Source organism: Lutra lutra, chromosome 17, assembly GCF_902655055.1.
Source record: "Lutra lutra chromosome 17, mLutLut1.2, whole genome shotgun sequence".
Taxonomy (NCBI): Eukaryota; Metazoa; Chordata; class Mammalia; order Carnivora; family Mustelidae; genus Lutra; species Lutra lutra.
This window is the reverse complement of record NC_062294.1, coordinates 1,090,406-1,112,149: the sequence shown is the minus strand read 5'-3', so window position 1 is coordinate 1,112,149 and position 21,744 is coordinate 1,090,406. Positions and strand designations below refer to the sequence as shown.

The window sequence follows — 21,744 nt, the reverse complement described above, 5'->3', positions numbered from 1 at the left end:
CTGGGTTCTTCTGTGTACCCCCCCCCAAGAGACATTGACGTCCTGGCCCCCGTCCCTGGGACAAATGAGGGGTCTTGGTTCTTCAGATCTTTCTGAATGAGGGTAACGTCCTTGCGCAGGAGAGACACAGACCCAGGGGAGAGCCACATGAGGAGGAGGCTGGGGTTGCAATGATGTGGCCACAAGCCAAGGGACTCTCAGAATTACCAGCAGACCCAGAAGCTCCAAGAGGTGGGAGCAGTCCTCCCTCGGAGACCCCGGAAGGAACGGGCCCTGCCCACAATTTGATTTCCGTTATTGTATAAACTAATGCAGGAGAGGTAGTGATCTCCCCATTGCAGAAAGTATGCGAGCAGAGTGCTGATGACCAGGGACCAGGACACTGTAGGCAGGAGCAGCCCTGGGAACTCAGTGCATCTATCCAGCCATCTGGTGGGAAGGAGCATTTCATCCGGGCCAGCGAGGGGCAGGGTCTCCCCTGACCATGTCCTGCTCCCCGGGAGGGCAAGGGCCACAGGGCAGCCCCCTTGCAGGTGCAGACGCCTGTGAGGACCAGGAGGGCAGGTCTGGGCTCCCCTAGGGCGTCTTTGTGTCCTTGGAGACTTAGGGAACGGCGCTTGCCTGGTGCCCAGCCTAGCCACTCCCCTGCCCTCAGACCCTGCTAAGCTGGGGGACGCTTCGGGGTGGCCGTGGGACCCAGGGAGTGACGGCCAAAGCTGTGCGAGATCGCCTCCAGCTGTCCCTTTCTGGATAACCAAGGGGCCTGGATGGTGGTCAGGCAGCCCCCTCCCCACCAACCGCAGCCGCAGCCTTGGTTGGGGGGGGGTGGGGGGCAACCTCCTCAAATGCACCTTCTTTGAGGTTTCCAAGGCATCCTCCCCTCATCCCTGGCTTCTGGAGGAGGTTTCGTTGAGTAAATCCGCAGAAAGCCAGCCCAGAACCTGAAGCGCTGGCTGGTCCCCAGCCCCCGGAGCCTATTCTGGACCCTCCCACCGGCCCCGCTGGAGGTGGACACGGGGCCCCTCCTGGACCATCTCAGAGAAAAAAACGGGACCAACTGCTTGTCCCCAGCCTGGGGAACGAGCCCTAGATGAGTCCAAGCTGTCCCAGCATGCCACTCACGGCAGGGCCAAGGGGCAGGTACAGCCCAGTCCTAAAACGTGCTTCTCAGCCCCTTTGGCAAGGCAGGGTCCCTCTGGGTGGGGGAGGGAGAGGAGTGGGGTGGGAGGAGGGCACAGTGGGGACCCGGGAGTGGAGGAGGAAGCGTAGCTGGGCACTGCCCCAGGAGGAAGCGGCTCCGGATTTTCCCCAGGTGTGGCTGGAGGTATAAAGGGCACCTGGAGCCGGGCAGCCTCCAGGTCCGCAGCCTCCAGGCCCGCAGCCAAGTGCACCTGCCTCTCTCAGCCCAGCGCCACGGCTGCCATGGTGAGCCTGGTGAGCCGCTGCTCTCCCCACGCCCCCACCTGCACTGTGCCTCCAGCCCCCAAGCAGAGGATGTTGGCACGGGGTCCAGGAAAACCCCAAATCCAGGGACACGAGGGGGCCAGGACCCAGCAGCTCTGCTGCTCTGGGGAGCCTGGCCTGAGGGCTAAGTTTCCCTCTGGGTCTCAGTTTCCCTAACTGTAGAGGGAGGGCCGCACCCCATCTAGGGCAAGCTAGGAGGCCAGGGAGGTACCGCCTTCCCTGGGCACCACCCTGACCTGACCATCCAATGCCTGTCCACCAGCTCCTTCCCGGCCTCTTGCTTCTGCTCTGGCTGCCCGCCAGCCCAGCCCGCCATGGCCCCCAGCTCTGGGGGGGAGCCCACCCCCACGGGACCCCACGCTGCTATTCGGCCGAGGAGCTGCCCCTGGGCCAGGCCCCACCACACCTGCTGGCTCGAGCCGCCAAGTGGGAACAGGCTCTGCCCGTAGCCCTGGTGGCCAGCCTGGAGGCGGAGGGCCGCAGAAGGCGGCATGACAGGCCCCCAGCTGGGACCCAGTGCCCGGTGCTGCGGCCTGAGGAGGTATTGGAAGCCGACATTCACCAGCGCTCCATCTCGCCCTGGAGATACCGGTGAGGGCCACGGGGGACCGGGGTCCCTGCCCTGCAGGGTTGGGCCAGTCCCTCCCCTCTCCAAGCCTCAGTGTCTTCGCAGCTAGAGGAGCTGTCACCCCCCAGTGGGAGGGCAGGACCCATCACACGAGCCCTGGGCAGGACTGCCGGGAGCCTCCATCTCCCGGGTCCCCTGGGACAATTCCGCGGTAAACGCTGGAGCCCCCGCAGAGGTGGCTGGGCCCGGGGCTGGGGGTCGGGGAACTGGCCGGGTGGGAAGAGGGCCCCATGCCACCTGCCCTGCAGCCTGGTTTCCTCAGCCCGCGTCGGGCCAGAGGCACCCTGAGCGCCAGGCACAGCCGGGGGTGGCGGGCAGGGTCCTCACCCCGTCTGTCCCCCCAGCGTGGACACCGACGAGAGCCGCTACCCACAGAAGCTGGCCTTCGCCCAGTGCCTGTGCCGGGGCTGCATCAGCGCCAAGACGGGCCGAGAGACGGCCGCGCTCAACTCCGTGCCGCTGCAGCAGACGCTGCTGGTGCTCCGGCGCCGGCCCTGCTCGCGGGACGCCACGGGGTCGCCCACGCCCGGGGCCTTCTCTTTCCACGCAGAGTTCATCCGCGTGCCCGTGGGCTGCACCTGCGTCCTGCCCAGGTCGGCACAGTGACCGGAGGCCTTGGCTGTCTTGGGTGGCATCGGGGGGGGCCGTGGGTCGCCCCCCCACGACTGGACAGTTGGGGTCTCTGTGAAGAGGGTCCCTACTATTTATGGGTATTTATTGGTTATTTATTTGCCCCCTGGGGTTCCCCGGGGAGGTTCCGAGGCTCCAGGCACTGAAGAGCTGTGTCCCTGGGCCTATGGGGTCACCCTGCGCCGGTCAGGCCCATCTCGAGACTCGGTTTACCCTTTCTGCAAAAACATTTGGCCTAGAAGGAATCATTTTATTCTTCTAGAGCTTCTTAAACAAAATGTGTTCTCATGTCCCCTCCTTGTCGGTGGTTCCCCGGGCTCCCCTCACACCTTCACCAGCCTCAAGCTGGTCCCGGCCCCCAAGCTTCCCCTTCCCAGCCCTCCCCAGGAACAAGTACCCTTGTATTTCTAAAACAATTATTTATTCTAAGTGTAAGTGTGTTTTTAATTGACAAACGCCCCCAGAGCACAGCGTCGGAGGCAGGGGCAGTGGCTGAATCATTCTCCTCACCCTCACCCCTGCCTGGCCTGAGGCCCAGCTGGTCCTCCAGGGCAGTCGCTGGCCCTGGATCCTGCGTCCTTCCAGAAATGTCTGTGCGTGAACCCTGAGGGTGGCCGGTGTGCGAAACGTGTGGGCCCTGAGGGCCCCAGTGGTTTCACCTGCCGACACCTCCGGCCGTGGCTCCCGGGGAGGGTTCTGCTCCCGGTCTGGCCACGCTTATGCAGGCCCTCCTCCATCAAGGGCACCCAGCCCCCTGCCCCATGGCCGGGGGTGTCAGCTCAGGGGGACATGCCTGTGCAGCCCACCTTCCCCTCCAAGTGTCTGAGTCTCTTCTCCAGCCCCACCAGAGACCCAGACAAATCCGAAAGCCCGTCTCGCTGCCCAGATGCCCCCTGCGGGCTTCTGCCCCCACCCCTGCAGTGACCTGGCCAGCCAGGGACAGCCCCTAGGCCAGGCCCCCCTGCCTCTGGACCCGGGATCAGAGTTCCGGCGAGGCGATGACCTGCCCCCTTGGAGACTCGGTTTCCCCAGCCCATCTGAGGGGTGTTTCCGGCACCTCCCTGCCCGTCCAGCCATTTTCACCCCTGAAGAAGGCCTACGGTGTGCGAACGAGCGCCCAGCTGGGGAGGAGGGACCTTTGTCTGGGGTCTGAAGGACGCTTTGGTCAGCACATGACTGAGTTTCCACCACGTGGCTGGCTCTGAGAGCAGAGCCCCATGGGCCACGGACACCACAGAACCAGCGGCGACACCATCTGTTGGTGAAGGAACGATGGCTGGGCACGGGGTGTGGGGGGAGGACCTTCCAAACCGAAGAGGCCACGGACCAGGGGCATCTCTGTGGCGGCAGTGACCAGCGTGCTGCAGGTGGCATCTGTCCTGGGCTGCGGGAGCCTGGCGGTTTGGCCGTGGCCCGATGGGACGGGCAGGCAGGGAGGCAGAGGGGGCGAGAAGCAGCCCATCCGGGATTTATGCAGGAGGAGCCTGGATTGGGAGTGGGGTGCACACGGAGTCAGGAGCCTGCCCTCCTTGGTTTATTTTGGAGGCTACTTGGGGGACAAATGGAGACACGGGTCACACGACCTCGTCGATCACCGGGACTGGGTTTTCCTGGGGGCCGCCGGAAACCCCTGCCACCCCTGCAGCCTCCTCTTCCCCAGGCTTCTTTCGGGCCTCGGCTGGGGGCCGGGGCGGGGGGTTGCTGGGCGGCTGTTTGATGGTGCCCCCGACTTGCGGCCGCTCCTTGGGCTTGGGCTCGATGGGGACCCACTGCTCTCCACGGACGGCCGCCTGCGGGATACAGAGGAGCTGGGTGGATAGGGCCTCCCGGAGGCCAACTCCGCTCCCACCACCAGCCCCCGGGAGCTGGGCGGGACCCGCGTCTGAACCCACTAATTCCAGAGTGACAGCCGGGCCCCCAGACTCCGGCTGCCTCATTCTCCAGGCAGGACCCCACAGTGGGGAGGGCAACCTGGACGCCCTTCACGCTGACGCTCCAGCCGCGGGGCGGGAGTGGCCGGGGGGGAGCCGGGGAGGGCAGGAGGCTTCGTGGGGGCACAAGCCATGGCGGCTGAGGAAAGAGAATGGGCTCCTGCTGGCCGCAGAGCCCTCAGCAGGCCAGGAGGGCTTGGAACGTGTGCTTTTCATTTGTGCCCCACCGTCCTTGAGAGAAAAACTGTGACAGGACGTCACTTAGGAAGCAGAAGAATGAATGGGCACCGGGGCCCCGCCTCCCGAGGTGAATCCCAGCATGTCTGCCCTGAAAAGGAAAACTCCGGATCCAGGGAGGGCAGAGACGCAGGGAAGGGCGTCTGTGGAAGGCACAGACCAAAACTCTCGTCCCGCCCAGGGAAGGATGTCACACCAACGTTAACACACCCCTCACCGAGGCAGAGAAAGTATTCAGGGTCTGAAATTCACGCACGGAACACTCACACTGAAACATAACGTGGGATTCCTGCGAGTTAATCAGGAAAAGACAAAAGCCCCCTCAAAAAATGGGCGGTTCTAAGCAACAGCTCAGACACACGTCTGGCCCAGAGCCTGTGCCCGGCAGAGCTTCCCCCAACGCCATCCTCCCCTGAGCCCACCGGCCCTTCTGGGAAGACCGGGTGACGTGCAGCCCTACCTCAGGGCCTTTGCACGTGTCCCAACCCTGGGCAGGCCCCATGGGGCAGCTTTGGAAAACATCCCCGTGGCATCTGTACCGTTAACAGGCTCCCCGGGAAGTGCTCCCAATAGCACCCCAAGTTAGCAAGGACGGGTGAGATGAGAAAAGTATGGTTGGGCCGTGGCTGGCCGTGTGACCCTGGGCCACCCACGTCACCTCAGCTCTGACTTTCTACTTCTTGGTCTGCAAAGCAGGGCCAAGGCCCAGAAAAAGGAGCTAGCGCACACTACACGTCCAGTGACTGGTGGCCACGGACCCACTGACCCCGCCACGGCACGAGTGAGGACTCAGGCTGCAGAGCTGGCTTTGGGGACCGAGGTGGTGAGGGCCCGTGGGGCGAGCCACAGACGATAGCACTCACCAGCAGATAGATGCTGCTCGCGATGGCCAGGCAGGCTGTCCCCAGGATGGTGGCAAGCAGGAAGCCGGCAGGTACTGACAGCCTGGGGAGGCGGGGAGCGGGAGGAAGGTGGTCAGGAGGAGTCTGCACCCCAGGACCCTCAGGACCAGGCAGACCATAGCATGTGGCCCCCAGGAGCCCGGCTGGAGGACGCGCCCAGTCCTGCCGAAGGTTGGGCTTCCACGCTTGGGCCCTTGGAGCTGTCCTCTGCTTTCATCTGAGCCTTAACAACTCTTGGGGTGCTGGGGCTGGGCCCCCACCCACCACACCAGGAGGACGCCCACATGGCCGTCAAGGCCCCAGGGCGTTGGGGTCTCCTTGGCAGGAAGCCCCAGTTCCAGGTCTGGAAGCCTATCTGGGCCGGGATGGGGCTGACTTGAGCTGGTGGGGAGGGGTTTACTCCAGGGCCATACTGGTCCCCGGGGGAGGGGGGAGGCGGGAGGAGGCTCACCCCAGGTGCAGGAAGGCCCGGACATAGTAGTTCCTGGTGAGAGGCCCGAACACCTTCAGCACTTTGGTCATGTACTTCTGTCCACTAGGCGGAGGGCGAGAGACAGACTGTATCTTGCTCAGCAGCCAACCCCCCGCCCCCCCCAGCACCCCGCTTCCTCCCTCCCAGAGACCGAGGGGCCACAGCAGCAGGGCGGGCTCTGGCCTGTTTGCCCAGGAGGGTGTTTGCGGCCTCAGAAGGCGTGTCCTCCCTTGTGGGGTGGCCCAGCCCCAGGGACGCCCCCCAGCGCAGGGATGGGAGCTCACCATCTCTCCATGGTGGATCCCTTCCTCCTCTTCCCCCGGGGGTACTCCAACAGGCAGACGAACACGCCTGCGCCACTGAACGTGCCGTGAAGGAACAGTGGGCTCAGAAAACAGACGGGGTGCAGCTGCCTGCTGGCGGGAGACAGCCGGGCAGCTTCCAACGGGTCTGGCCACTTGGGTGCCTGCTGGCCCGTCCCAACTGGGCCAGAGGGGCTCAGCCCACCGCCGACAGATCCCAGGCCGGCCCAGCTGGACAGCTGATAGAAGGGGGGCACAGAGGGGCTCCCCAGAGTTCCTGAGGCCTCAGTACTGGTCTCGGGGCTGCTGACACCTCTCGCCAGGCCACGGGCCTCCTGGCCTCATGCCAGTCACTCCCCTGCTCCCAGCCTCGGCTTCCCAAACTGCAACTGAGCCCTGTCCTGCGTTCCCCACGTCTGCAGGGGCCCAAGGAAACTGTGACATGCCCGTGGCCCCAGGGGCAGCCGCGTCTGCACCCGGAGCCCCGCACCACTGCACCCCGCACCCCGTCCCATGATCTGCACAGGCAGGATACATGGAGTATGCGCCGAAGTACCACTTGGTGAACTGGCCAGCCGTGGCCACGACGCCCCCCATGATGAGGACTGCGGAGAGAGGAGAAGCAGGTTAACAGGAGTCCCCCTCCCCAGCTCTCCCCGTGCGCTCCCCCTCCCTTGGCGAGGCCAGCAGTCGCCCACAGATGCTCTGCGGTGGGACAACACACTGGCCCGTGCAGGGGACACGGCAGGTGGGGTGGGGCAGGGAGTAGCCCATGAGCTGGGCACGGGGCCAGAGCCGGGCCGACAGAGCACTGTGCGTGAGCGGAACAGGTCCCCATCCCAGCAGCTGCTCAGAGCCCGGGGAGCGCTGGCCGGACTGGTCCTCACCCAGGCCCCCGCGCTGCAGGGCTCCACGACGCCTGGCCATTTTGTGTTAGCTTTCCGTGCTTCGAGATGACATTGTTATTTGTGTGTGTCTGTGGATGGACAACCTCTCCCGGGCGCACGGCGCTCCCGCCGTCGCACCTGGACTGCAGTGGCCAGGGGCTGATACCCCAGCCTGCGTGGGGCTGCCTCCCCCAGCTGGCGGCGACATACGGCTGGACCTTTCCTCCCCAGAAACTATTTTGTTACAACCTGTTCACGTATCTGCAACACGAAATGTTCCACTGTAGCCATTTTAGAGGCAGAGACCTAAGTCCTCGCACACCCGCGTGCACAACCCCAGAATTTCCAGCGGTTTCTCCCGCTACAAGCACGGGAGCTCGTGCCTCTGGGAGGCGGCGCTCTTGCACGATTACGGATGACTGGGTCCAGCTGCACTGTGCGACGGCGCTGGTGTCACCTTCCCACCGCCAGCTAACGCGCTCCAACTTGAAATCGCACGTTTCTCTTCCCAGATCACACGTGGACGTCAGCTTCCCCTCAGCCTCACCCCCCAGCTGCGTAGGCAGCTTCATGATTTACCATCGGTGCTCATGCCCCGAGGCCCCCTCCTCGCCGCCAGCCCTGCTGCAGGACCCCACGCCCCCCGCTGACCGGTGTCCCTCAGGGGTCCCCCTGGGGAGGCCTGGGAGCAGCCCTCTGAGTGAGTCTACCTGGGGCTTGAACACACCCTCCCCTCTGCACCCAAGATCTCATTCCCTTGTCTTCTGGCGGCCCTCCTGGAGAAGTCTGCCATCAGTCTGACTCTCAAAGCCACTCTTCCTCTCTGGTAAATTTTAAGATTTTTCTTTAATGGTTTACAATTTCATTACCTTGTGTCCAAAAAGGGATTTGTTTTTCTTTATTCTGTAAAGGACTCTGCTTTCTTTCAGTCTGAGATTTCTCCATTTCTGGAAAATGCTCGCCCGTTACCCTTTCGTGCTGCCTCCCAGCATTCACCCTACAGGGCCCTGATTCTCACCTCTGCACCTGCTGCTGCCCACGGGGAGGGTCTCTCCCACCCATTGACCATGGGGAGGGTCTTCCCTGCACTCCCACTGCCCCCACGCGGCAGGTTCCCTCCCTCCACTGCTGCCCACCCTGCACCCCCACCCCTGCACCCCTGCACGGGCTCAGCTTCTCCTCAGTAACCCCGTCTCTGGTGTGCGCGGCATGCTGCGAGGCTCCCTGAGTCCCATCGTCCATTCCACGAGCCCTCTTATCTTTACAGTGCATCCAGCTCACCCATGAACCGTTAATGAATTTTCTTTCTTGACGTTCTGCATTAGTTCACTTTTTGTCCTGTTTCATTGTACCCTCTGCTCTATTCTCCCCTTGAGAGTCTGGAACATACTGGTGGGCATCAAGGCGTCCTCACGTCCTCAGGTCTTCCAGGCCCAGGCGGCTCGGCTCCCTGGCTCTGCCGCAGTGTCAGCGGGCCCACCCTGGGCCACGTGCTTCCTCCACGGGCTGGGCAGGGGGTGGGGGGGTGGGGCAGGCGGCTGGCAGTGCCCAGCTTCCTGTGGCGGTCTCCTGCGCCCCCGGGAGCAAACAGCCTTGCAGACAGCTTTCACGTTGCCTCTGCCGGGGGCTTCGGGGTTTCTCCAGGCCTGGGCCCAGTGCATGGCAATCTCTTGGTCTGGCCCAGGGGAGAAAACATTCAGCCCTTCCCCACACATAGCACAGGCCTGAGTTTGCACGGCTGCATGGTCCCGGGCTTCTTCAAGCCAGCCCTGGCTGCAGGTCCCAAGCATCCTCGAAGGGGACTGTTCCTGACTCTGTTTCTTATGCACGTGGCCCTCCCCAGCCAGGTCTAGCCGTGCAGCCCAGATTCACCTGTTTCCACACAGAGGCCCCCAAATCCCACCAGGTAAGAGCCTGAACCCCTGAGAGTCCCTATTCCCCCGGCACCCCTTCCTTCAGCCCGGATACACCACCTTGAAACCTCACTCTGCTTCCTGCCAGCAGATTTCCTACCAGTGGTGCTGCTGAGCTCTAGTACATATTAACTTTTTTTGTTGGCTGGTCAGCATCTGGGGGAGCCGGGAGAGGGAAGAGCGCTGTTCCGCATTCAGCCAGCTTACTTGTGTTTGGGTGTGTGACGTCCCCCTCCCGAGCGGTGGTGTGGCTGCCTGCCCTCGGCGAGAGGAGGGCAAAGACACCACTGACTCACCAGGAAGGAGGGAGGACTGCTGCACCACTCCCAAACGCCAAGAGAACCCTGCTCCGCGCAGCACCCAGCAGAGGCAAGGACAGATGAGGCCTCGGCTCGTGTCAGGGGAACAGAAATAAATGTCGAAACTAGAAGAGGGGGACGGGGTGGAATGTCTGGGGCTCCTTTCTGCCTGGTACCCCGGAAAGTCTGCTACAGGCAGGTGGCATCGTGAGCTGAGAAACGAGTGCAGAAGCCAGCCAGCCACAGACACTTCAGCTCACCAACGGCCCTGGGGTCAGCTCAGAGGATCCGGGCACAGAACAGAAGGCTGTGCACGAGTCCCGGAGAGGGCAAGGTTCTGGACACTCAGGGATTGGAGCAGCCAGAATCTGGCTTTTGGTGTGTGTACTAGAAAACCCCAGGAAGGCTTTTAGTAGCAGGTGCCACCATCGGGTCAGATGGGACTTCCCACAATAGAAAAATCTGTGGGCTGTGACTGTGTGTAGTCAGGGTCTCACCAGGCTGGAGCAGTCGCTGGAGGCTACAGTTCACACCCAGAAGAGAAGTCAGCAAGGGAGGAACCAGAGCAGGCCCTGGGGGACCTTCTGACAAGCACGCTTATTTGACGATGGAGAAGGCTGAGCCCACCCCCGACTTTGCCATCTGTGCAGCGGACATGAGAGAAGCGTGGGCCCCACGGCCTCGCAGGCGGTAGCCAAGGCCAGGACGCCGGCCTGCTCACAGTGAGCCTCCAAAGAACCAGAGGCTGGTCGCAGTGGACAGCCTGGGGACCGTGACAGCACCATGCGACCGACCCACTGAGTTCTCAGCTGCTGGAGAGGCCCACATCAAGTGGGACCTGCCTGCACGTACAGCACACCCTAGGCCCCACGCTCTAAAATGTGATCTGACAGTGTGGGGCGGGGAGACGTCCTCAGCCTCTGCTCCTCCCTCCCCGGGTGCAGGAGGCTGGGGGTGGGGTGCGGTCCAGGGGGAATGGTGTGCGGCTAAGACGCCCCCTGTCTGCGTGTTCCACACTGGGCGCACAGGCCCTTCCTGGGACTGGCAGGTCACTGGAGGGAGGCAGGCAGAGCCTCTGGGGCCCCTCTTGACTCAGCTTTGCCCCACACAGTCCAGAGAGGTTCCTGCTTGTGAGTACAGAGCTGGGGTGCACACCCCACTGCTCCCTTACCAGAGCTCTTGCGCACACAGGGCATGGTGCCTGGGGGCCCTGCCCCCACCCCAGAAGCAGTCTCTCTGGGAGTTGAGCTGAACAGGGTCACTCTCGGGGGTTTCCAGCTCCCTTATGAAATCCTAGAAGCCCTTCTGTGCAACTGGGGGTGGGGCCCCACATGCTGAGCACCTGCCCCCCAGGACCCAGGACAAGAGGAAGCCCCTCTCCACGGCTGGGCCAAAGCCCCCCAGCCCTGCGCAGCAGGGGCATGGGCTGTCCACTTGCTGTGTTTACCCAATCCCAGGGGGCAGTGACTCCCCGGAAACCACCAGGGACGAAACGCCTCTTCCCCTGGTTGCAACTTCCTCTCTCCGAGTAGAGGTCCGGGCCAGGGTGGGGGAGTAGAGGGGACAGCTGGAGGGTGGGCAGGAGCCGGGGCTTTTTGATGTCCAAACCTCCTCCACAGGCCAAGGTCCCTGACGGCCCCGCTGGTCGCAGCCCACCCCGGGCCCGCCCCGCAGCTGCAGGCCCCCAGCCCTGCCTTCAGTCCCCACTCCCAGCCCGCAGCCCGGGGTCTCAGCGCCCGCTCTGGCCCAGCCTGACCCGCAGCCCGAGGGCTCGACGCGCACTCACTCAGGCCGGACGCCAGCGCCTGTTCGTTGGCCCACATGGCCCACTCGATCTGCCCCATGGTGGCGGAGACGACCGCAACTCGGCGGGATCCCTGCGACACTGCGGGCCGCGCTGCCGCCGCCGGCCCAGCCCGAAGGCCGGCCCCGCCCCCGCCCCGCCCCCGAGGCGGCCCCAACCCGCTCTCTCTGAGAGCAGGGACCCAGCGTGGGGGGGGCCCTGCTGGAGCTGGGCCTCCCTCCCAGGCAGGGTTCCCTGCGGCCCCAGCCAGCCCACCTCCGTCCAGGTCCAGGCCTCGGCCTCGGCCTCCTTCCTCCCCCGGCTCCTTCCAGGTGCCGGAGGAGGGGCCACCACTGCCCCCTTAGGCACCATCAGCTCCACTTCCCAAGCATCGCCTGGCCTCTTGGGACCAAGGTGATCCCTGGCAGGCTGGGCCACAGGGGGAGCACGCTGTGGGGTGGAGGCACCTGCCTAAGAGGGCAGAAAGCTCAGTTTCTTGGACCTTCTGGTCAGAGGATCCCACAGGCGGCAACAGGGGTTTCTCCCAAAAGAGGTGTGGGCAGGCTGGTTCCTAGAAGGTTTTCAAGGCCTAGAACCTTCACCGCAGCCACACCACGGGTGCCCCACAAGGGAGCCAGGCGCCAGTCCTCACCAGGGGGGACAGTGGCAGGCCCAGCCCCCACTTCCTCATCAGCCGTGCTGCAGCTCAGGTCTGGTTAGACCACAGGCAACCCTCTGCTCGCAGGAGAGCCGGACCTGCCAAGCTTCTGGGGAAATCCAGAGGGCAGGAATGGTCCTTGCCATCTCCCTGCATCTCCCCTTCAGGATCACAGCCCAGCAGGTGCATTAGCCGCCCCCACAGCCCCAGACCCAGCCCTGACCCTGGTGCAGGAGGGATGGAGGTTTGGCCCCGGGGTCCACTCCTCCCAGAAGCCCACCCTGCCCTGCACTGATGTTTCAGAAACAGGGAGGGGCGGCACCCCTGTGGTTTCAGAGCCCAGAAACTTCTGGGCTGAGGGGAAATGAGTCCTTAACCAGCACTCCCACCAATAAACCCACTTCCCACCTTCCTGCGTGGACAGGGACTTACAGCCAGACCCGAACCACATTTCACACCCATCAGAGCCTCAGAGACCGTGTCAGCCACCGGACGTGGCTCGCGGCCACATGCTGAATGTCCACCGTGTGGCCGGCAGCCGACAGGCAAGTGAAAGACACGCAAGGCAGCTTTCTGCGCACTCCGTCCATGCCCTCCCAGCCTCGCAACGCAGGGGCCCCAGAGTGCCAGGGTCGGAACCATGATAAAACACGTCTGCCCCAGTCAGCACCGATGGCTTTATTCCCAGCAGCCCACAGGCTCCCGTGTAACGCACCCACCTTGGCGCTGCTCTCCCATCTCCCGCTAGAGGCACACCAGGGGTCTTTCTACAAAGAAACGTTCCATTTGTTCCGCAGGGCATGAGTCCGGCCGAGGATTTGTGGGGGGCTAGCTGAGGCTTGAAGCTTTTGTGGGGGGTCCCTGAGGTCTGTGGCGGTGACCTGTCATCCGGCTCTGAGGAGGGGTGCCGACTCCCTTTCACGTCCAGCAGAGCTGCCGTTTGGGGCAGTGGGAGTGGCCTCAGAGAGTGAGTCTAGGGGGCCCCTTGAAGGGATGCCAGCCACTCCACACCATCCCACTCTGCGCCCAGAATCGGATCCCTGGTGCTTGTACCCGCTCTCTTCTCAGCAAAGCACTAGGTGAGGCACTTGGCGGGGGCAGAGGTGGGAGTGTTTCCCCAACGGCTTGATCACTCCACTGACCCGACTCGGCCACAGTGTGGGGTCTGGCCTGGAGCCCCAACAAGCACAGACCCCCCAGTCGCCACCCCCAGCGCCCCCGTTCCCACTGAAGCAGCCTTCTTCCAGGGACGGCCGGAGCTCCCCTCAGGGAAGGCGGTCAAGCAGCCGGCTTCGGCAGGCCGTCCGGGCCCAGGAGGTGAGCGCGAGGGTCCTCCAGGATTTGAGGCCCGGGTCCCACCTGTCCGATGGGGAGGCAGGAAGTACAGGTCAGAAGCTAACGACCCACGCAGCAGCGTCCTGCCCCACAGCGGGCCTCCGTCACTTGGCCCCATCACCCAGGTGTGGGGCGGACAGCACGTCCCCAGTGCAAGGTAGAGACTGTGGGCCTGGGGGCTCAGGTCACAGGAATCAGGATCAGACCAGTCTTGGTGAAATGCAGGCTCAGGCCTTCAAACAGGGGTTGTGACCCGCTCCTGTGGGGTGAGCCGGGAAGGCCCCGAGGACCCCAGCACCTGTGTCTCCCTAAGTCCCCCCTCAGCACGGGGAACACTGCCCCACAACGCCGGGGGTCCTTATACACCCACTTGGAGGGTGATTGAGCGAAGGGTCAAGCCAGACGGTACCAAACTCTGAAAACCCAAAGGCCACGTCACTGTGTCTCAGCGTGCCAGCCACGACAGACGGCGGCTGAAGGGCGCCCCTTCACCTGGTGGCAGGCAGGGGCTGAGCCCGTGGGGCTGGATGCGCCCCCTCGGTCAGCCGAGCCCTGGGCCTCACCTGGGTGGCAATGATGTACTTGACGCCGCCGGGGGTGGGGTCCACGTCCAGCGCCGCTTTAAGCTCGTCTGAGAGTGGGACGGGCGGCACGGGCAGCCCCTTGAGAAACCTGGAGAAAGAGGGGCGGCAGGTCCTGAGGCCACAGATGGAGGCCGCAGGTGCGAGACAGGAAGCGGACTGGCAGCTGGCGTGGGGTGGGGGTCCCTTCCGGGGAAATGCAGAAGCTCCGGCACCAGGTGGCAGTGCTGCTCGCACAGCAGCATGGGGACAGCCACGGGACGCACCCTCCCAGGCTGTGGAAGGGGTGACGGCTCCGTGGTGTGTATCTGACTCGCGCACGATGCCCAGCACGAGCGAGCGCGCGCCTGCTGGGGTCACCAGGAGTGGGGGCTCTGGTTTCCACCTTCCACTCCTCACCTGCGGCTCCTGCTTGGCCGGGTGGGACGAAGGTCAGAAAGGGAACACCTCGTGGGGGGCCCGCATGGCTCGGGGTGCCAAGCAAACAAATCTCGGTTTTGGTTCAGGTCACGATCCCAGGGTCCTGGGTCCAAGCCCGTGTCAGGCTGCGCACGCGGGGGGGGGGGGGGGGGGGCGCCTGCTTCTCCCTCTCCCTCTGCTCTTCTCCCCACTCAAGCTCTCTCTCTCTCAAATACACAGAGTCTTTGAGAAACGAAGCAGCAGCACCTCAGTCCGAGTGGGAGCCCCCACTCCCCAGGATGCGCAAACCCACAAGCCGCCCACGGGGTGACAGGAGCGATTAGTTCAGTTTCCTGCCGGCTGCCTCGGGGGCTGTCCCTGGTCATGGGGTCTGTCCACCTGGTGAGGAAGCCAGCCCTCCAGCCCTCACACACTACAGGTCAGTGTCCCCCCAATGACGGTGACACATTCCCCACACCCCAAGCAGTGAGGTGTCCCTGCACCAAGACGACTGGAAGGGACACGGGCTCCAGCCCCAGACACCATGATGCTGCTCGCACCTACACGTGTGGCTACCAGGCTGTGATGCGTGATGGTCACAGGGAGGCGCCATTGGTGACACACCACTTGGGGTCCCTGCAGAGACTGAGACTCCCATGGGACCCCCCACTTAGCACCACGGCCTCGGGGGCCACCGTCCCAGATCTCAGCAGGTGACTCTGCTCCTCCCCCTATGCCTCCTAAACGTGGGGGACCCCCAACTCACTTGTCTCCGTTTGACTCGGGGGGGAAGCAGTGCCTCACGGCAGCCACAAACTCAGGCACGGTGTCGTGCAGGGCAAAGACCACGGCATTGGGGCCCGCGTCAAACGTGTATGCCACCTGGAAGCCCAGGGGCCCGCGTGAGTGTCTGCAGGGCGGCTGGCCCAGCTCCCACCTCTCCTTGGCCCCAGAGACCCCGCACTGCCTGGAGGGAAGCCGCCGCCCCTCTGCCCACCGGCTCAGGACCCGCGCCTTCAAGTGCCAAGTGGGGGCCGCGCACCCACACGCAGGCCAAGAGACTAAGTGCCCACCGACGGCCAGGTCCAGTGGGGCCGCGAAGCCCAGGTCTCGGACAGCTGTGTGGCAGCTCTGGGCCCGAGGGCCGGCGCAGGGAGCACGCCGCGGGTCTGGGGAGCCGGCAGGAGCGGCCTGGCCTTGCCTTGGTCTGCCCGTGGTGGGCGTTGAAGCGGTGCACCAGATGCACGATGCGCCAGGACGTGTCGCTGAGGTAAGAGATGGGCGGGAAGGTGTCCAGGCAGGTGGCGTGGAACTGGTTGCTGTCCTTCATGGTCAGCTGGGCGAAGCCCGGGAAGTCCCGCTCCTGCACGCAGCGGGCCATCTCTGCCATGCGCGCGGGCACCACCGACTCAGCCCGGAACTGCAAGGCACGGTCCCGTGAGGCGCCGGCCGCCCCCCAGGTCAGAGTCCCGGCTCGGCAGGGCGGCCGGCAGCAACACTGGGGGACTGAGCCGGGCAGACCAGCAGGGCTTTGAGGGACGCGGGTGGAGCCCACCGTGTGCCGGGAGGTATGGGACGTGCCCTGGGCCATCCCGGCACCAGCCTTACCCTGAGCAGGGGGCTGGTGTCCACGCTGGTCCGCATGCCCGTGGTGCTGCCCGTCGGCTTCTTCTCCGTGCTCACCTGCCGGGAGAACTGGCCTGGACCCCACGCTGCTGCCCCAGCCTAAAACACGGCTGCGTCCCATCCATCGCCCCCCGCCTGGAAACAGCAGCCCCTTTGCCGCGGGGAGTCACTCGGAGCTGGGGCAGGTGCTTCAGTCACCCGGCGAGCCCACAGGCCCGGAGGAGCTGCCCCCCCAGCCTCACTCACCACAAGCATAAGAACTCGGAGTTCCGGCCAGTGTGACTCTGGGGCCACCTGCCGGGCGATGCTGTCCTTCCCATCGGCCCGCTCCCCCATCTGCCACTCCACGAAGCCACCGTACAGGCTCCGGCAGGCGCTGCCCGAGCCCCGGCGTGCCACTTCCGAGAGGTCACTCTCAACCCCGTAGACCCGGGCCAGGGTATAGGCTGAAGGCACAGGGGGAAGGGCACAGGGGGCTCAGATGGGTGCGGTGGGGATGAAGACTTTCAAAAGCATGTGGCGCAGAGACTAATGCAGAGAGACCTGAAAAGCGGCATGAGGATGGCAGCTGGCAGTGCGGGCCACCAGGAAGCAGGGCTGGTCTGGCCAAGCGGCTGACACCAGGATACAGAGCTGGGGGCCCATGAGGGGAGCTCTCTGCCCCCAGCACTGGGTGTCCTCCTGGCCTTGCCAGTCATCGAGGGCGTCTCAGGCAGTGGCATGTGAGCTGGCTGAGCTGGGTTTTGGCCAGGCCACACACGGTGAGCCTGCCGCCTGCCACGTGGTGCCTAGCTTTGCCCCAGGTGGGGAGGGCCTACTAGAGAGTAAGCCAGCATACAGGGAAGCCAAGCAGGGGTTTGGAGGGAGGGAGACAAGTTGCCAAGGAATCTGTGGGAGCACCTGGAGCCAGCTGCACCTGAAGCCAGCTAAGCCAAGAAACTGCTCCTATCTTAGGCTTAAGCCAGTTCGAGACAGGTTTCTGACACAAATAACCCAGAGGATTCTACACACACAGCCCCAGGAAGAGTTGGGCACCCAGATCCCTGGAGGCCACAAGCAAGCGGTGCCGCTTGCCACAGCACACCCCCTAGGGGCCCTGGGCTCCCGTGGGCACCCACCTAGGCAGGCGTAACCCGCTGCTGAGGAGGCCAGGCCCGCAGCCGTGGGGAAGTTGTTCACGGATGCGATGTGAACCTTGTAGCTGAGGCTGAGGGCCGCTGGGTCCTCGTCACTGGCGCTCCTCCGCTTCCGGGCCAGGCGGCGGACTGAAGGGACGGGGGAGATGGTCACAGGCAGAGTGGCCCCGACCTGTTCCCGACATCTCACCCGCCATGGGTCAGGAAGGGGCAGTGGCACAGCTGAAGCCAGGCCTCTGCCCCAGACTTGGTGCAGGCCTCCTGCTCGGTGCAAAGCCCCAGACCCCAGCCCCCGCCCCACACCTGCTCCGGCTGTGCTGACAGGCGTCCCCCTTTCCCCGAGGGGCTGGGCTGTGGTGGGAAGTCGGGGGAGCTAAGAGGCAGCAGCACCTTCTGTGCACTGAGACCCAAACCGGAGTGAAGAAGGGATGGCGGAGTGAGGAACCACTGGGGCCCGGCCCCAGCGCCGCATGCGCCCCTCCCGCAAGCCCACTCACTCTCCCTCAGACAGGCCTGGAGGCGGGGCTGCCCCACGTCCTCCTCCAGGCCGTTCAGCCAGATCCGGTCCTCGGTGAAGTCCTTGCTAATGACGGCTGTGGTGGTGGTTCTCAGCTGGGAAAGAACACACAGGCCACCTCAGGGCGGGGCCCGGCTAAGCGCCCCTGGCCGCTGGGGAGGGCCTTCCTACATGGCCCTTCCCGGTCACCCACTGAGGGGAAGGATGGCCTCCCTGGAGAATAGAGCTGTTGAGGCCGAGGCAGCCAGGCCAGGCAGTGAGGAAGGCCTCAAGCCGTGCGGCAGGCTTGGCACCCAGCCCGGCTCGGGCTCGCAAGGTGCAGCCCACACTTTCCTGGGCCACAGCGGAGCCACTGGGCGTGGCTCCAGGAGGAAGGGACAGGAACCTCTAGAGACCAGGGAGGAGGGGAGTGCATGGGAAGAGCAGTCCTAACAGGGGTGGGTGAGGCTGGCACCGGCTGGAGAGTTGTGCGACCCATCGTCACACACGAGCGCGACAGAAGTTTGGTGATTATTTGCTTTGGTGTTTAGTGCTGACCCGTACTAACCTGGTCCTGGTGCAAAGTGACACTCAGAGAGGAGTTGATGGGCAGGACCAGATCCTCATCTCGCTTTCCCCCTGGAACAGACAACCGACGGCCAGGCTGGTCCATTTCCCAGCCCTGCAAACCAGCACACTGCTGCCCTCACTCCTCCAACCAGTGCTCCCCAGTTACCCTCACTCCCATCCCACTGCTCCCCCATCTGCCAGGACTGTGCTCTCTCATGGCATCAGATACGTCCTCTTCCTGCTGGGCCCTCACCTTCGGGAAGTCTTCCTGGATTGCTCCCCCACTTCGCTGGCCTCCCACTCCCAGAGCAGAGCTGGAGGCCAGTCCGTGCCCCTAGCTCATCCACATGCTTTATCTTGTTTCATCCATTCAACTAATTGCCTTGGAGCGGCTTTCCAGGCCCTGAGCACTCAGATGGTAAGGCTCTCGCCCCCCACGCAGGAGTGCCCTGGTTACTGAAACTCCTGCAAGCTCTGTGCGCTTAGGCCCTGGAGACACGTGGGACCGCCTCCACTCCCCGCGCACCAGACGAGGGAATCGTCCCCACGTGGGAAGTCGCGGAGCTCTCTCTCTGTGAAGCACACACAGTGCATGCGGTGTCGGGAGTGGGGCAGTTACAGGCGGTGGTAATGACTACGCCTGGCAGGTGATCCATGACAGCCCAGACAGGGACCTGCACAAACATGCCCAGCTCGTCTCTGAGAAAGCGCAGAAGCGCCGCAAAGGGGAGGGGCGGCCTTCTCAGCACATGCTGCCCGACACCCGGACATCCATGGCCAGACACCGACCGCGACCCGACTCTCACACCTCACGCAGAGAAACAAGTCAAGGTGGAGACTTCAATTTAAAACGCGAAGCTAGGGACGCCTGGGTGGCTCAGTTGGTTGGACGACTGCCTTCGGCTCAGGTCATGATCCCGGAATCCTGGGATCGAGTCCCACATCAGGCTCACAGCTCCATGGGGAGTCTGCTTCTCCCTCTGACCTTCTCCTAGCTCATGCTCTCTCTCACTGTCTCTCTCTCAAATAAATAAATAAAATCTTTAAAAAATAAATAAATAAATAATAAATCTTAAATAAATAAATAAATAAATAAATAAATAAATAAAACGCGAAGCTATGGGGCGCCTGGGTGGCTCAGTGGGTTAAGCCGCTGCCTTCGGCTCAGGTCATGATCCCAGGTCCTGGGTTCAAGCCCCACATCGGGCTTTCTGCTCAGCAGGGAGCCTGCTTCCTCCTCTCTCTCTGCCTGCCTCTCTGCCTACTTGTCATCTTGGTCTGTCAAATAAATAAATAAAATCTTTTAAAAAAATAAATAAATAAAATGCGAAGCTACAAAACTTTTAGAAAAACACACGGGAGAAAACCTTTCAGTGTAGGATCAGGCAGAGGAGTCTCACTCCACACCTAAAGCATGATCTAGTCACGGAAAACCTGATACACTGGACTTCGGCAAAACTCTCAAAACTTTGAAAGACCCTGTTAGGAGGATGAAAGGACAAGCTAAGGGGTGGAAGAAGATGCTGGTACATGTCCAACAGAGGGTTAGAGCCTCGACTAGACTGCGGACTCTCAAATCCCCACGGGGAGAAAGCACACAGTCCGAGCAGGACGTGGCCAGGGGATGCGAGCAGACACTGCCCAGAGAGGACACACGGGTCGCAGGTGAGCACCAGGCCAGGGGTTCAGGATCCCTGGGTGGAAACCCACAACCAGATGTCACCCCACTGGTCAGAAAAGCTCAAATGAAAACCAGTGATGACACCAGCAACGCCTGAAGACCGGGATCACACAGACGATGCTGGTGGAAACACAAAGTGGTCTGGGGCGTATCTGGTTTTTTTAAGATTTTATTTATTTGCCTGATAAAATCAGAGAACCTTGTGGGGGAATGAGAGATGGAGAGGCGAAGCAGGGACCCCTGTGGGGCTCACATGGCGGAGCATCTGCCTTCAGCTCAGGTCATGATCCCGGGACTCCGGGATGGAGTCCCGAGTGGGGCTCCTGCTTAGTGGGGAGACTGCTTCTCCCTCTTCCGCTTGCCCTTTCCCCCATTGTCCATGCACGCTCTCTCTCAAATAAATAAAATCTTTAAAAAAATTTTTTTAAATAAAAAACTGAAATACAACCACCTTGTGACCCAGCATTCGCCCCCGAGGAGGGACGACTTGTGTTCCCGGTGGTGCGGAGGCTTTATCCACAACATGGCTCAGCCTGGAACAGCCCAGCTGCTGAGGCTCCGGGTGGGACGGCCCCACCAGGGAACAGGACTCAGCACTAGAAGGACCAGTAATGACGTGAGCAGCCTCCCGTGGGAGTCTCCGGAACCAGGCAAGTGACAAGGGCCACTCCTCAAAGCTACTCGCGCAGTGACTGCGCTCACAGCATTCTGCAGAGGAGAGCGGGCCCCAGGGGGCCGGCTGCAGGAGACAGTGGGTCCCCAGCCCCTGCGGTGGCCCTCCGTGTGGACACTGTCTCCCCCCTCCCATCCCGCGTGGACACTGTCACACACCAACCCCCTCCCGTCCCGCCCTGTGGGGCTGGGCATCTGCGTGGACACTGTCACCCACCCTCACTCCGCCCCCGCGGGACTCGCCATCTGCGTGGACACTGCCACCCTCCCCCGTCTCGCCCCTGTGAGACTCGCCGTCTGTGTGGACACTGTTACCCGCCCTCATCCCGCCCCCGCGGGGACAGTCACCCGACCCCGTCTCGCCCCAGCGGGGACATTGTCACCCACCCCATCCCGCCCCCGCGGGGCTGGCCGTCCGCGTGGACACTGTCACCCTCCCCCGTCTCGCCCCAGCGTGGACACTGTCACCCGCCCTCATCCCGCCCCCGCAGGGACAGTCACCCGACCCCGTCTCGCCCCAGCGTGGACACTGTCCCCCACCCCATCCCGTCCGCGTGGACACTGTAACCCTCCCCCGTCTCGCCCCTGCGAGACTCGCCGTCCGCGTGGACACTGTCACCCGCCCTCATCCCGCCCCCGCGGGGATAGTCACCCTCCCCCGTCTCGCCCCAGCGTGGACACTGTCACCCACCCCATCCCGCCCCCGCGGGGACAGTCACCCTCCCCCGTTTCGCCCCCGCGGGGACACTGTCCCCCACCTCATCCCGCCCCCGCGGGGCTCGCCGTCCGCGTGGACACTGTCGCCAACCCCGTCCCGACCCCCCGGGGGTGGACGTCCCGCGTGGGCCGTGTCCGGCGCCCCGGGCCGCGCACTCACAGTACTTGATGACCGCGATGTTGACCGGCGCGGTGCAGGTCACCGCCACCACCGTCTTCTCAGAGGCCATGGCCAAGAAACCGCAATTCAGCCTTCAGCCGCCTGCCGGACCCTGCTCACACCTCACCCGCCCTGCGATTGGCTCGCAGGTACCCTTTGTTTCGCACGCCGCCCAATCAGCGGTGGGCCCCGCCACCGCTCCATTTCTCAGCCAATGAAGGGGATCGAACGATGGCCTGCCGACTCTGGGCCCGCCCCCGTTGGC

General features: G+C 63.6%; 3 protein-coding genes across 4 annotated transcripts; 1 reads left to right on the top strand and 2 right to left on the bottom strand.

The window, feature by feature from the left end:
* The first annotated feature begins 1,305 nt into the window (after positions 1-1,305).
* Positions 1,306-3,213, top strand: IL17C (interleukin 17C). Its single transcript, XM_047710156.1, has 2 exons — positions 1,306-2,055; positions 2,437-3,213. The coding sequence occupies exons 1-2, from the start codon at positions 1,712-1,714 to the stop codon at positions 2,696-2,698; spliced, it is 606 nt and encodes a 201-aa protein (XP_047566112.1). The 5' UTR covers positions 1,306-1,711; the 3' UTR covers positions 2,699-3,213.
* Positions 3,214-4,234: 1,021 nt separating this feature from the next.
* Positions 4,235-11,596, bottom strand: LOC125088746 (cytochrome b-245 light chain). The gene is made up of 6 exons (XM_047710157.1): positions 11,452-11,596; positions 7,102-7,171; positions 6,549-6,623; positions 6,244-6,327; positions 5,754-5,835; positions 4,235-4,512 (listed from the first exon to the last, which is right to left on the bottom strand). Exons 1-6 carry the CDS (start codon positions 11,507-11,509, stop codon positions 4,297-4,299), a joined length of 585 nt encoding a protein of 194 aa, XP_047566113.1. The 5' UTR covers positions 11,510-11,596; the 3' UTR covers positions 4,235-4,296.
* Positions 11,597-12,764: 1,168 nt separating this feature from the next.
* Positions 12,765-21,633, bottom strand: MVD (mevalonate diphosphate decarboxylase). Of its 2 annotated transcripts, XM_047710135.1 has the most exons (10): positions 21,480-21,633; positions 18,248-18,318; positions 17,681-17,795; positions 17,166-17,312; positions 16,294-16,493; positions 16,030-16,104; positions 15,623-15,841; positions 15,188-15,303; positions 14,005-14,113; positions 12,765-13,465 (listed from the first exon to the last, which is right to left on the bottom strand). In XM_047710135.1, exons 1-10 carry the CDS (start codon positions 21,547-21,549, stop codon positions 13,385-13,387), a joined length of 1,203 nt encoding a protein of 400 aa, XP_047566091.1. In that variant the 5' UTR covers positions 21,550-21,633; the 3' UTR covers positions 12,765-13,384. The 2 variants fall into 2 exon arrangements, with proteins under 2 accessions (XP_047566091.1, XP_047566092.1); XM_047710136.1 differs by lacking the exons at positions 12,765-13,465; positions 14,005-14,113 and adding an exon at positions 14,609-14,664.
* Between the last annotated feature and the right edge of the window lie 111 nt (positions 21,634-21,744).

Excerpts from the sequence above, each read along its gene's own strand:
- IL17C (XM_047710156.1), top strand. The coding sequence starts at position 1,712 with ATGCCTGTCCACCAGCTCCTTCCCGGCCTCTTGCTTCTGCTCTGGCTG. Across the intron at positions 2,056-2,436 it reads ATCTCGCCCTGGAGATACCG|CGTGGACACCGACGAGAGCC; the intron begins GTGAGGGCCACG and ends CTGTCCCCCCAG.
- LOC125088746 (XM_047710157.1), bottom strand. The coding sequence starts at position 11,509 with ATGGGGCAGATCGAGTGGGCCATGTGGGCCAACGAACAGGCGCTGGCG. Across the intron at positions 6,624-7,101 it reads TACTTCGGCGCATACTCCAT|TGGCGCAGGCGTGTTCGTCT; the intron begins GTATCCTGCCTG and ends CGGCACGTTCAG. Across the intron at positions 5,836-6,243 it reads CGGGCCTTCCTGCACCTGGG|GCTGTCAGTACCTGCCGGCT; the intron begins GTGAGCCTCCTC and ends CCGCCTCCCCAG.
- MVD (XM_047710135.1), bottom strand. The coding sequence starts at position 21,549 with ATGGCCTCTGAGAAGACGGTGGTGGCGGTGACCTGCACCGCGCCGGTC. Across the intron at positions 16,494-17,165 it reads AGCGGGTTACGCCTGCCTAG|CCTATACCCTGGCCCGGGTC; the intron begins GTGGGTGCCCAC and ends CTGTGCCTTCAG. Across the intron at positions 14,114-15,187 it reads CCCGAGTCAAACGGAGACAA|GTTTCTCAAGGGGCTGCCCG; the intron begins GTGAGTTGGGGG and ends CTCTTTCTCCAG.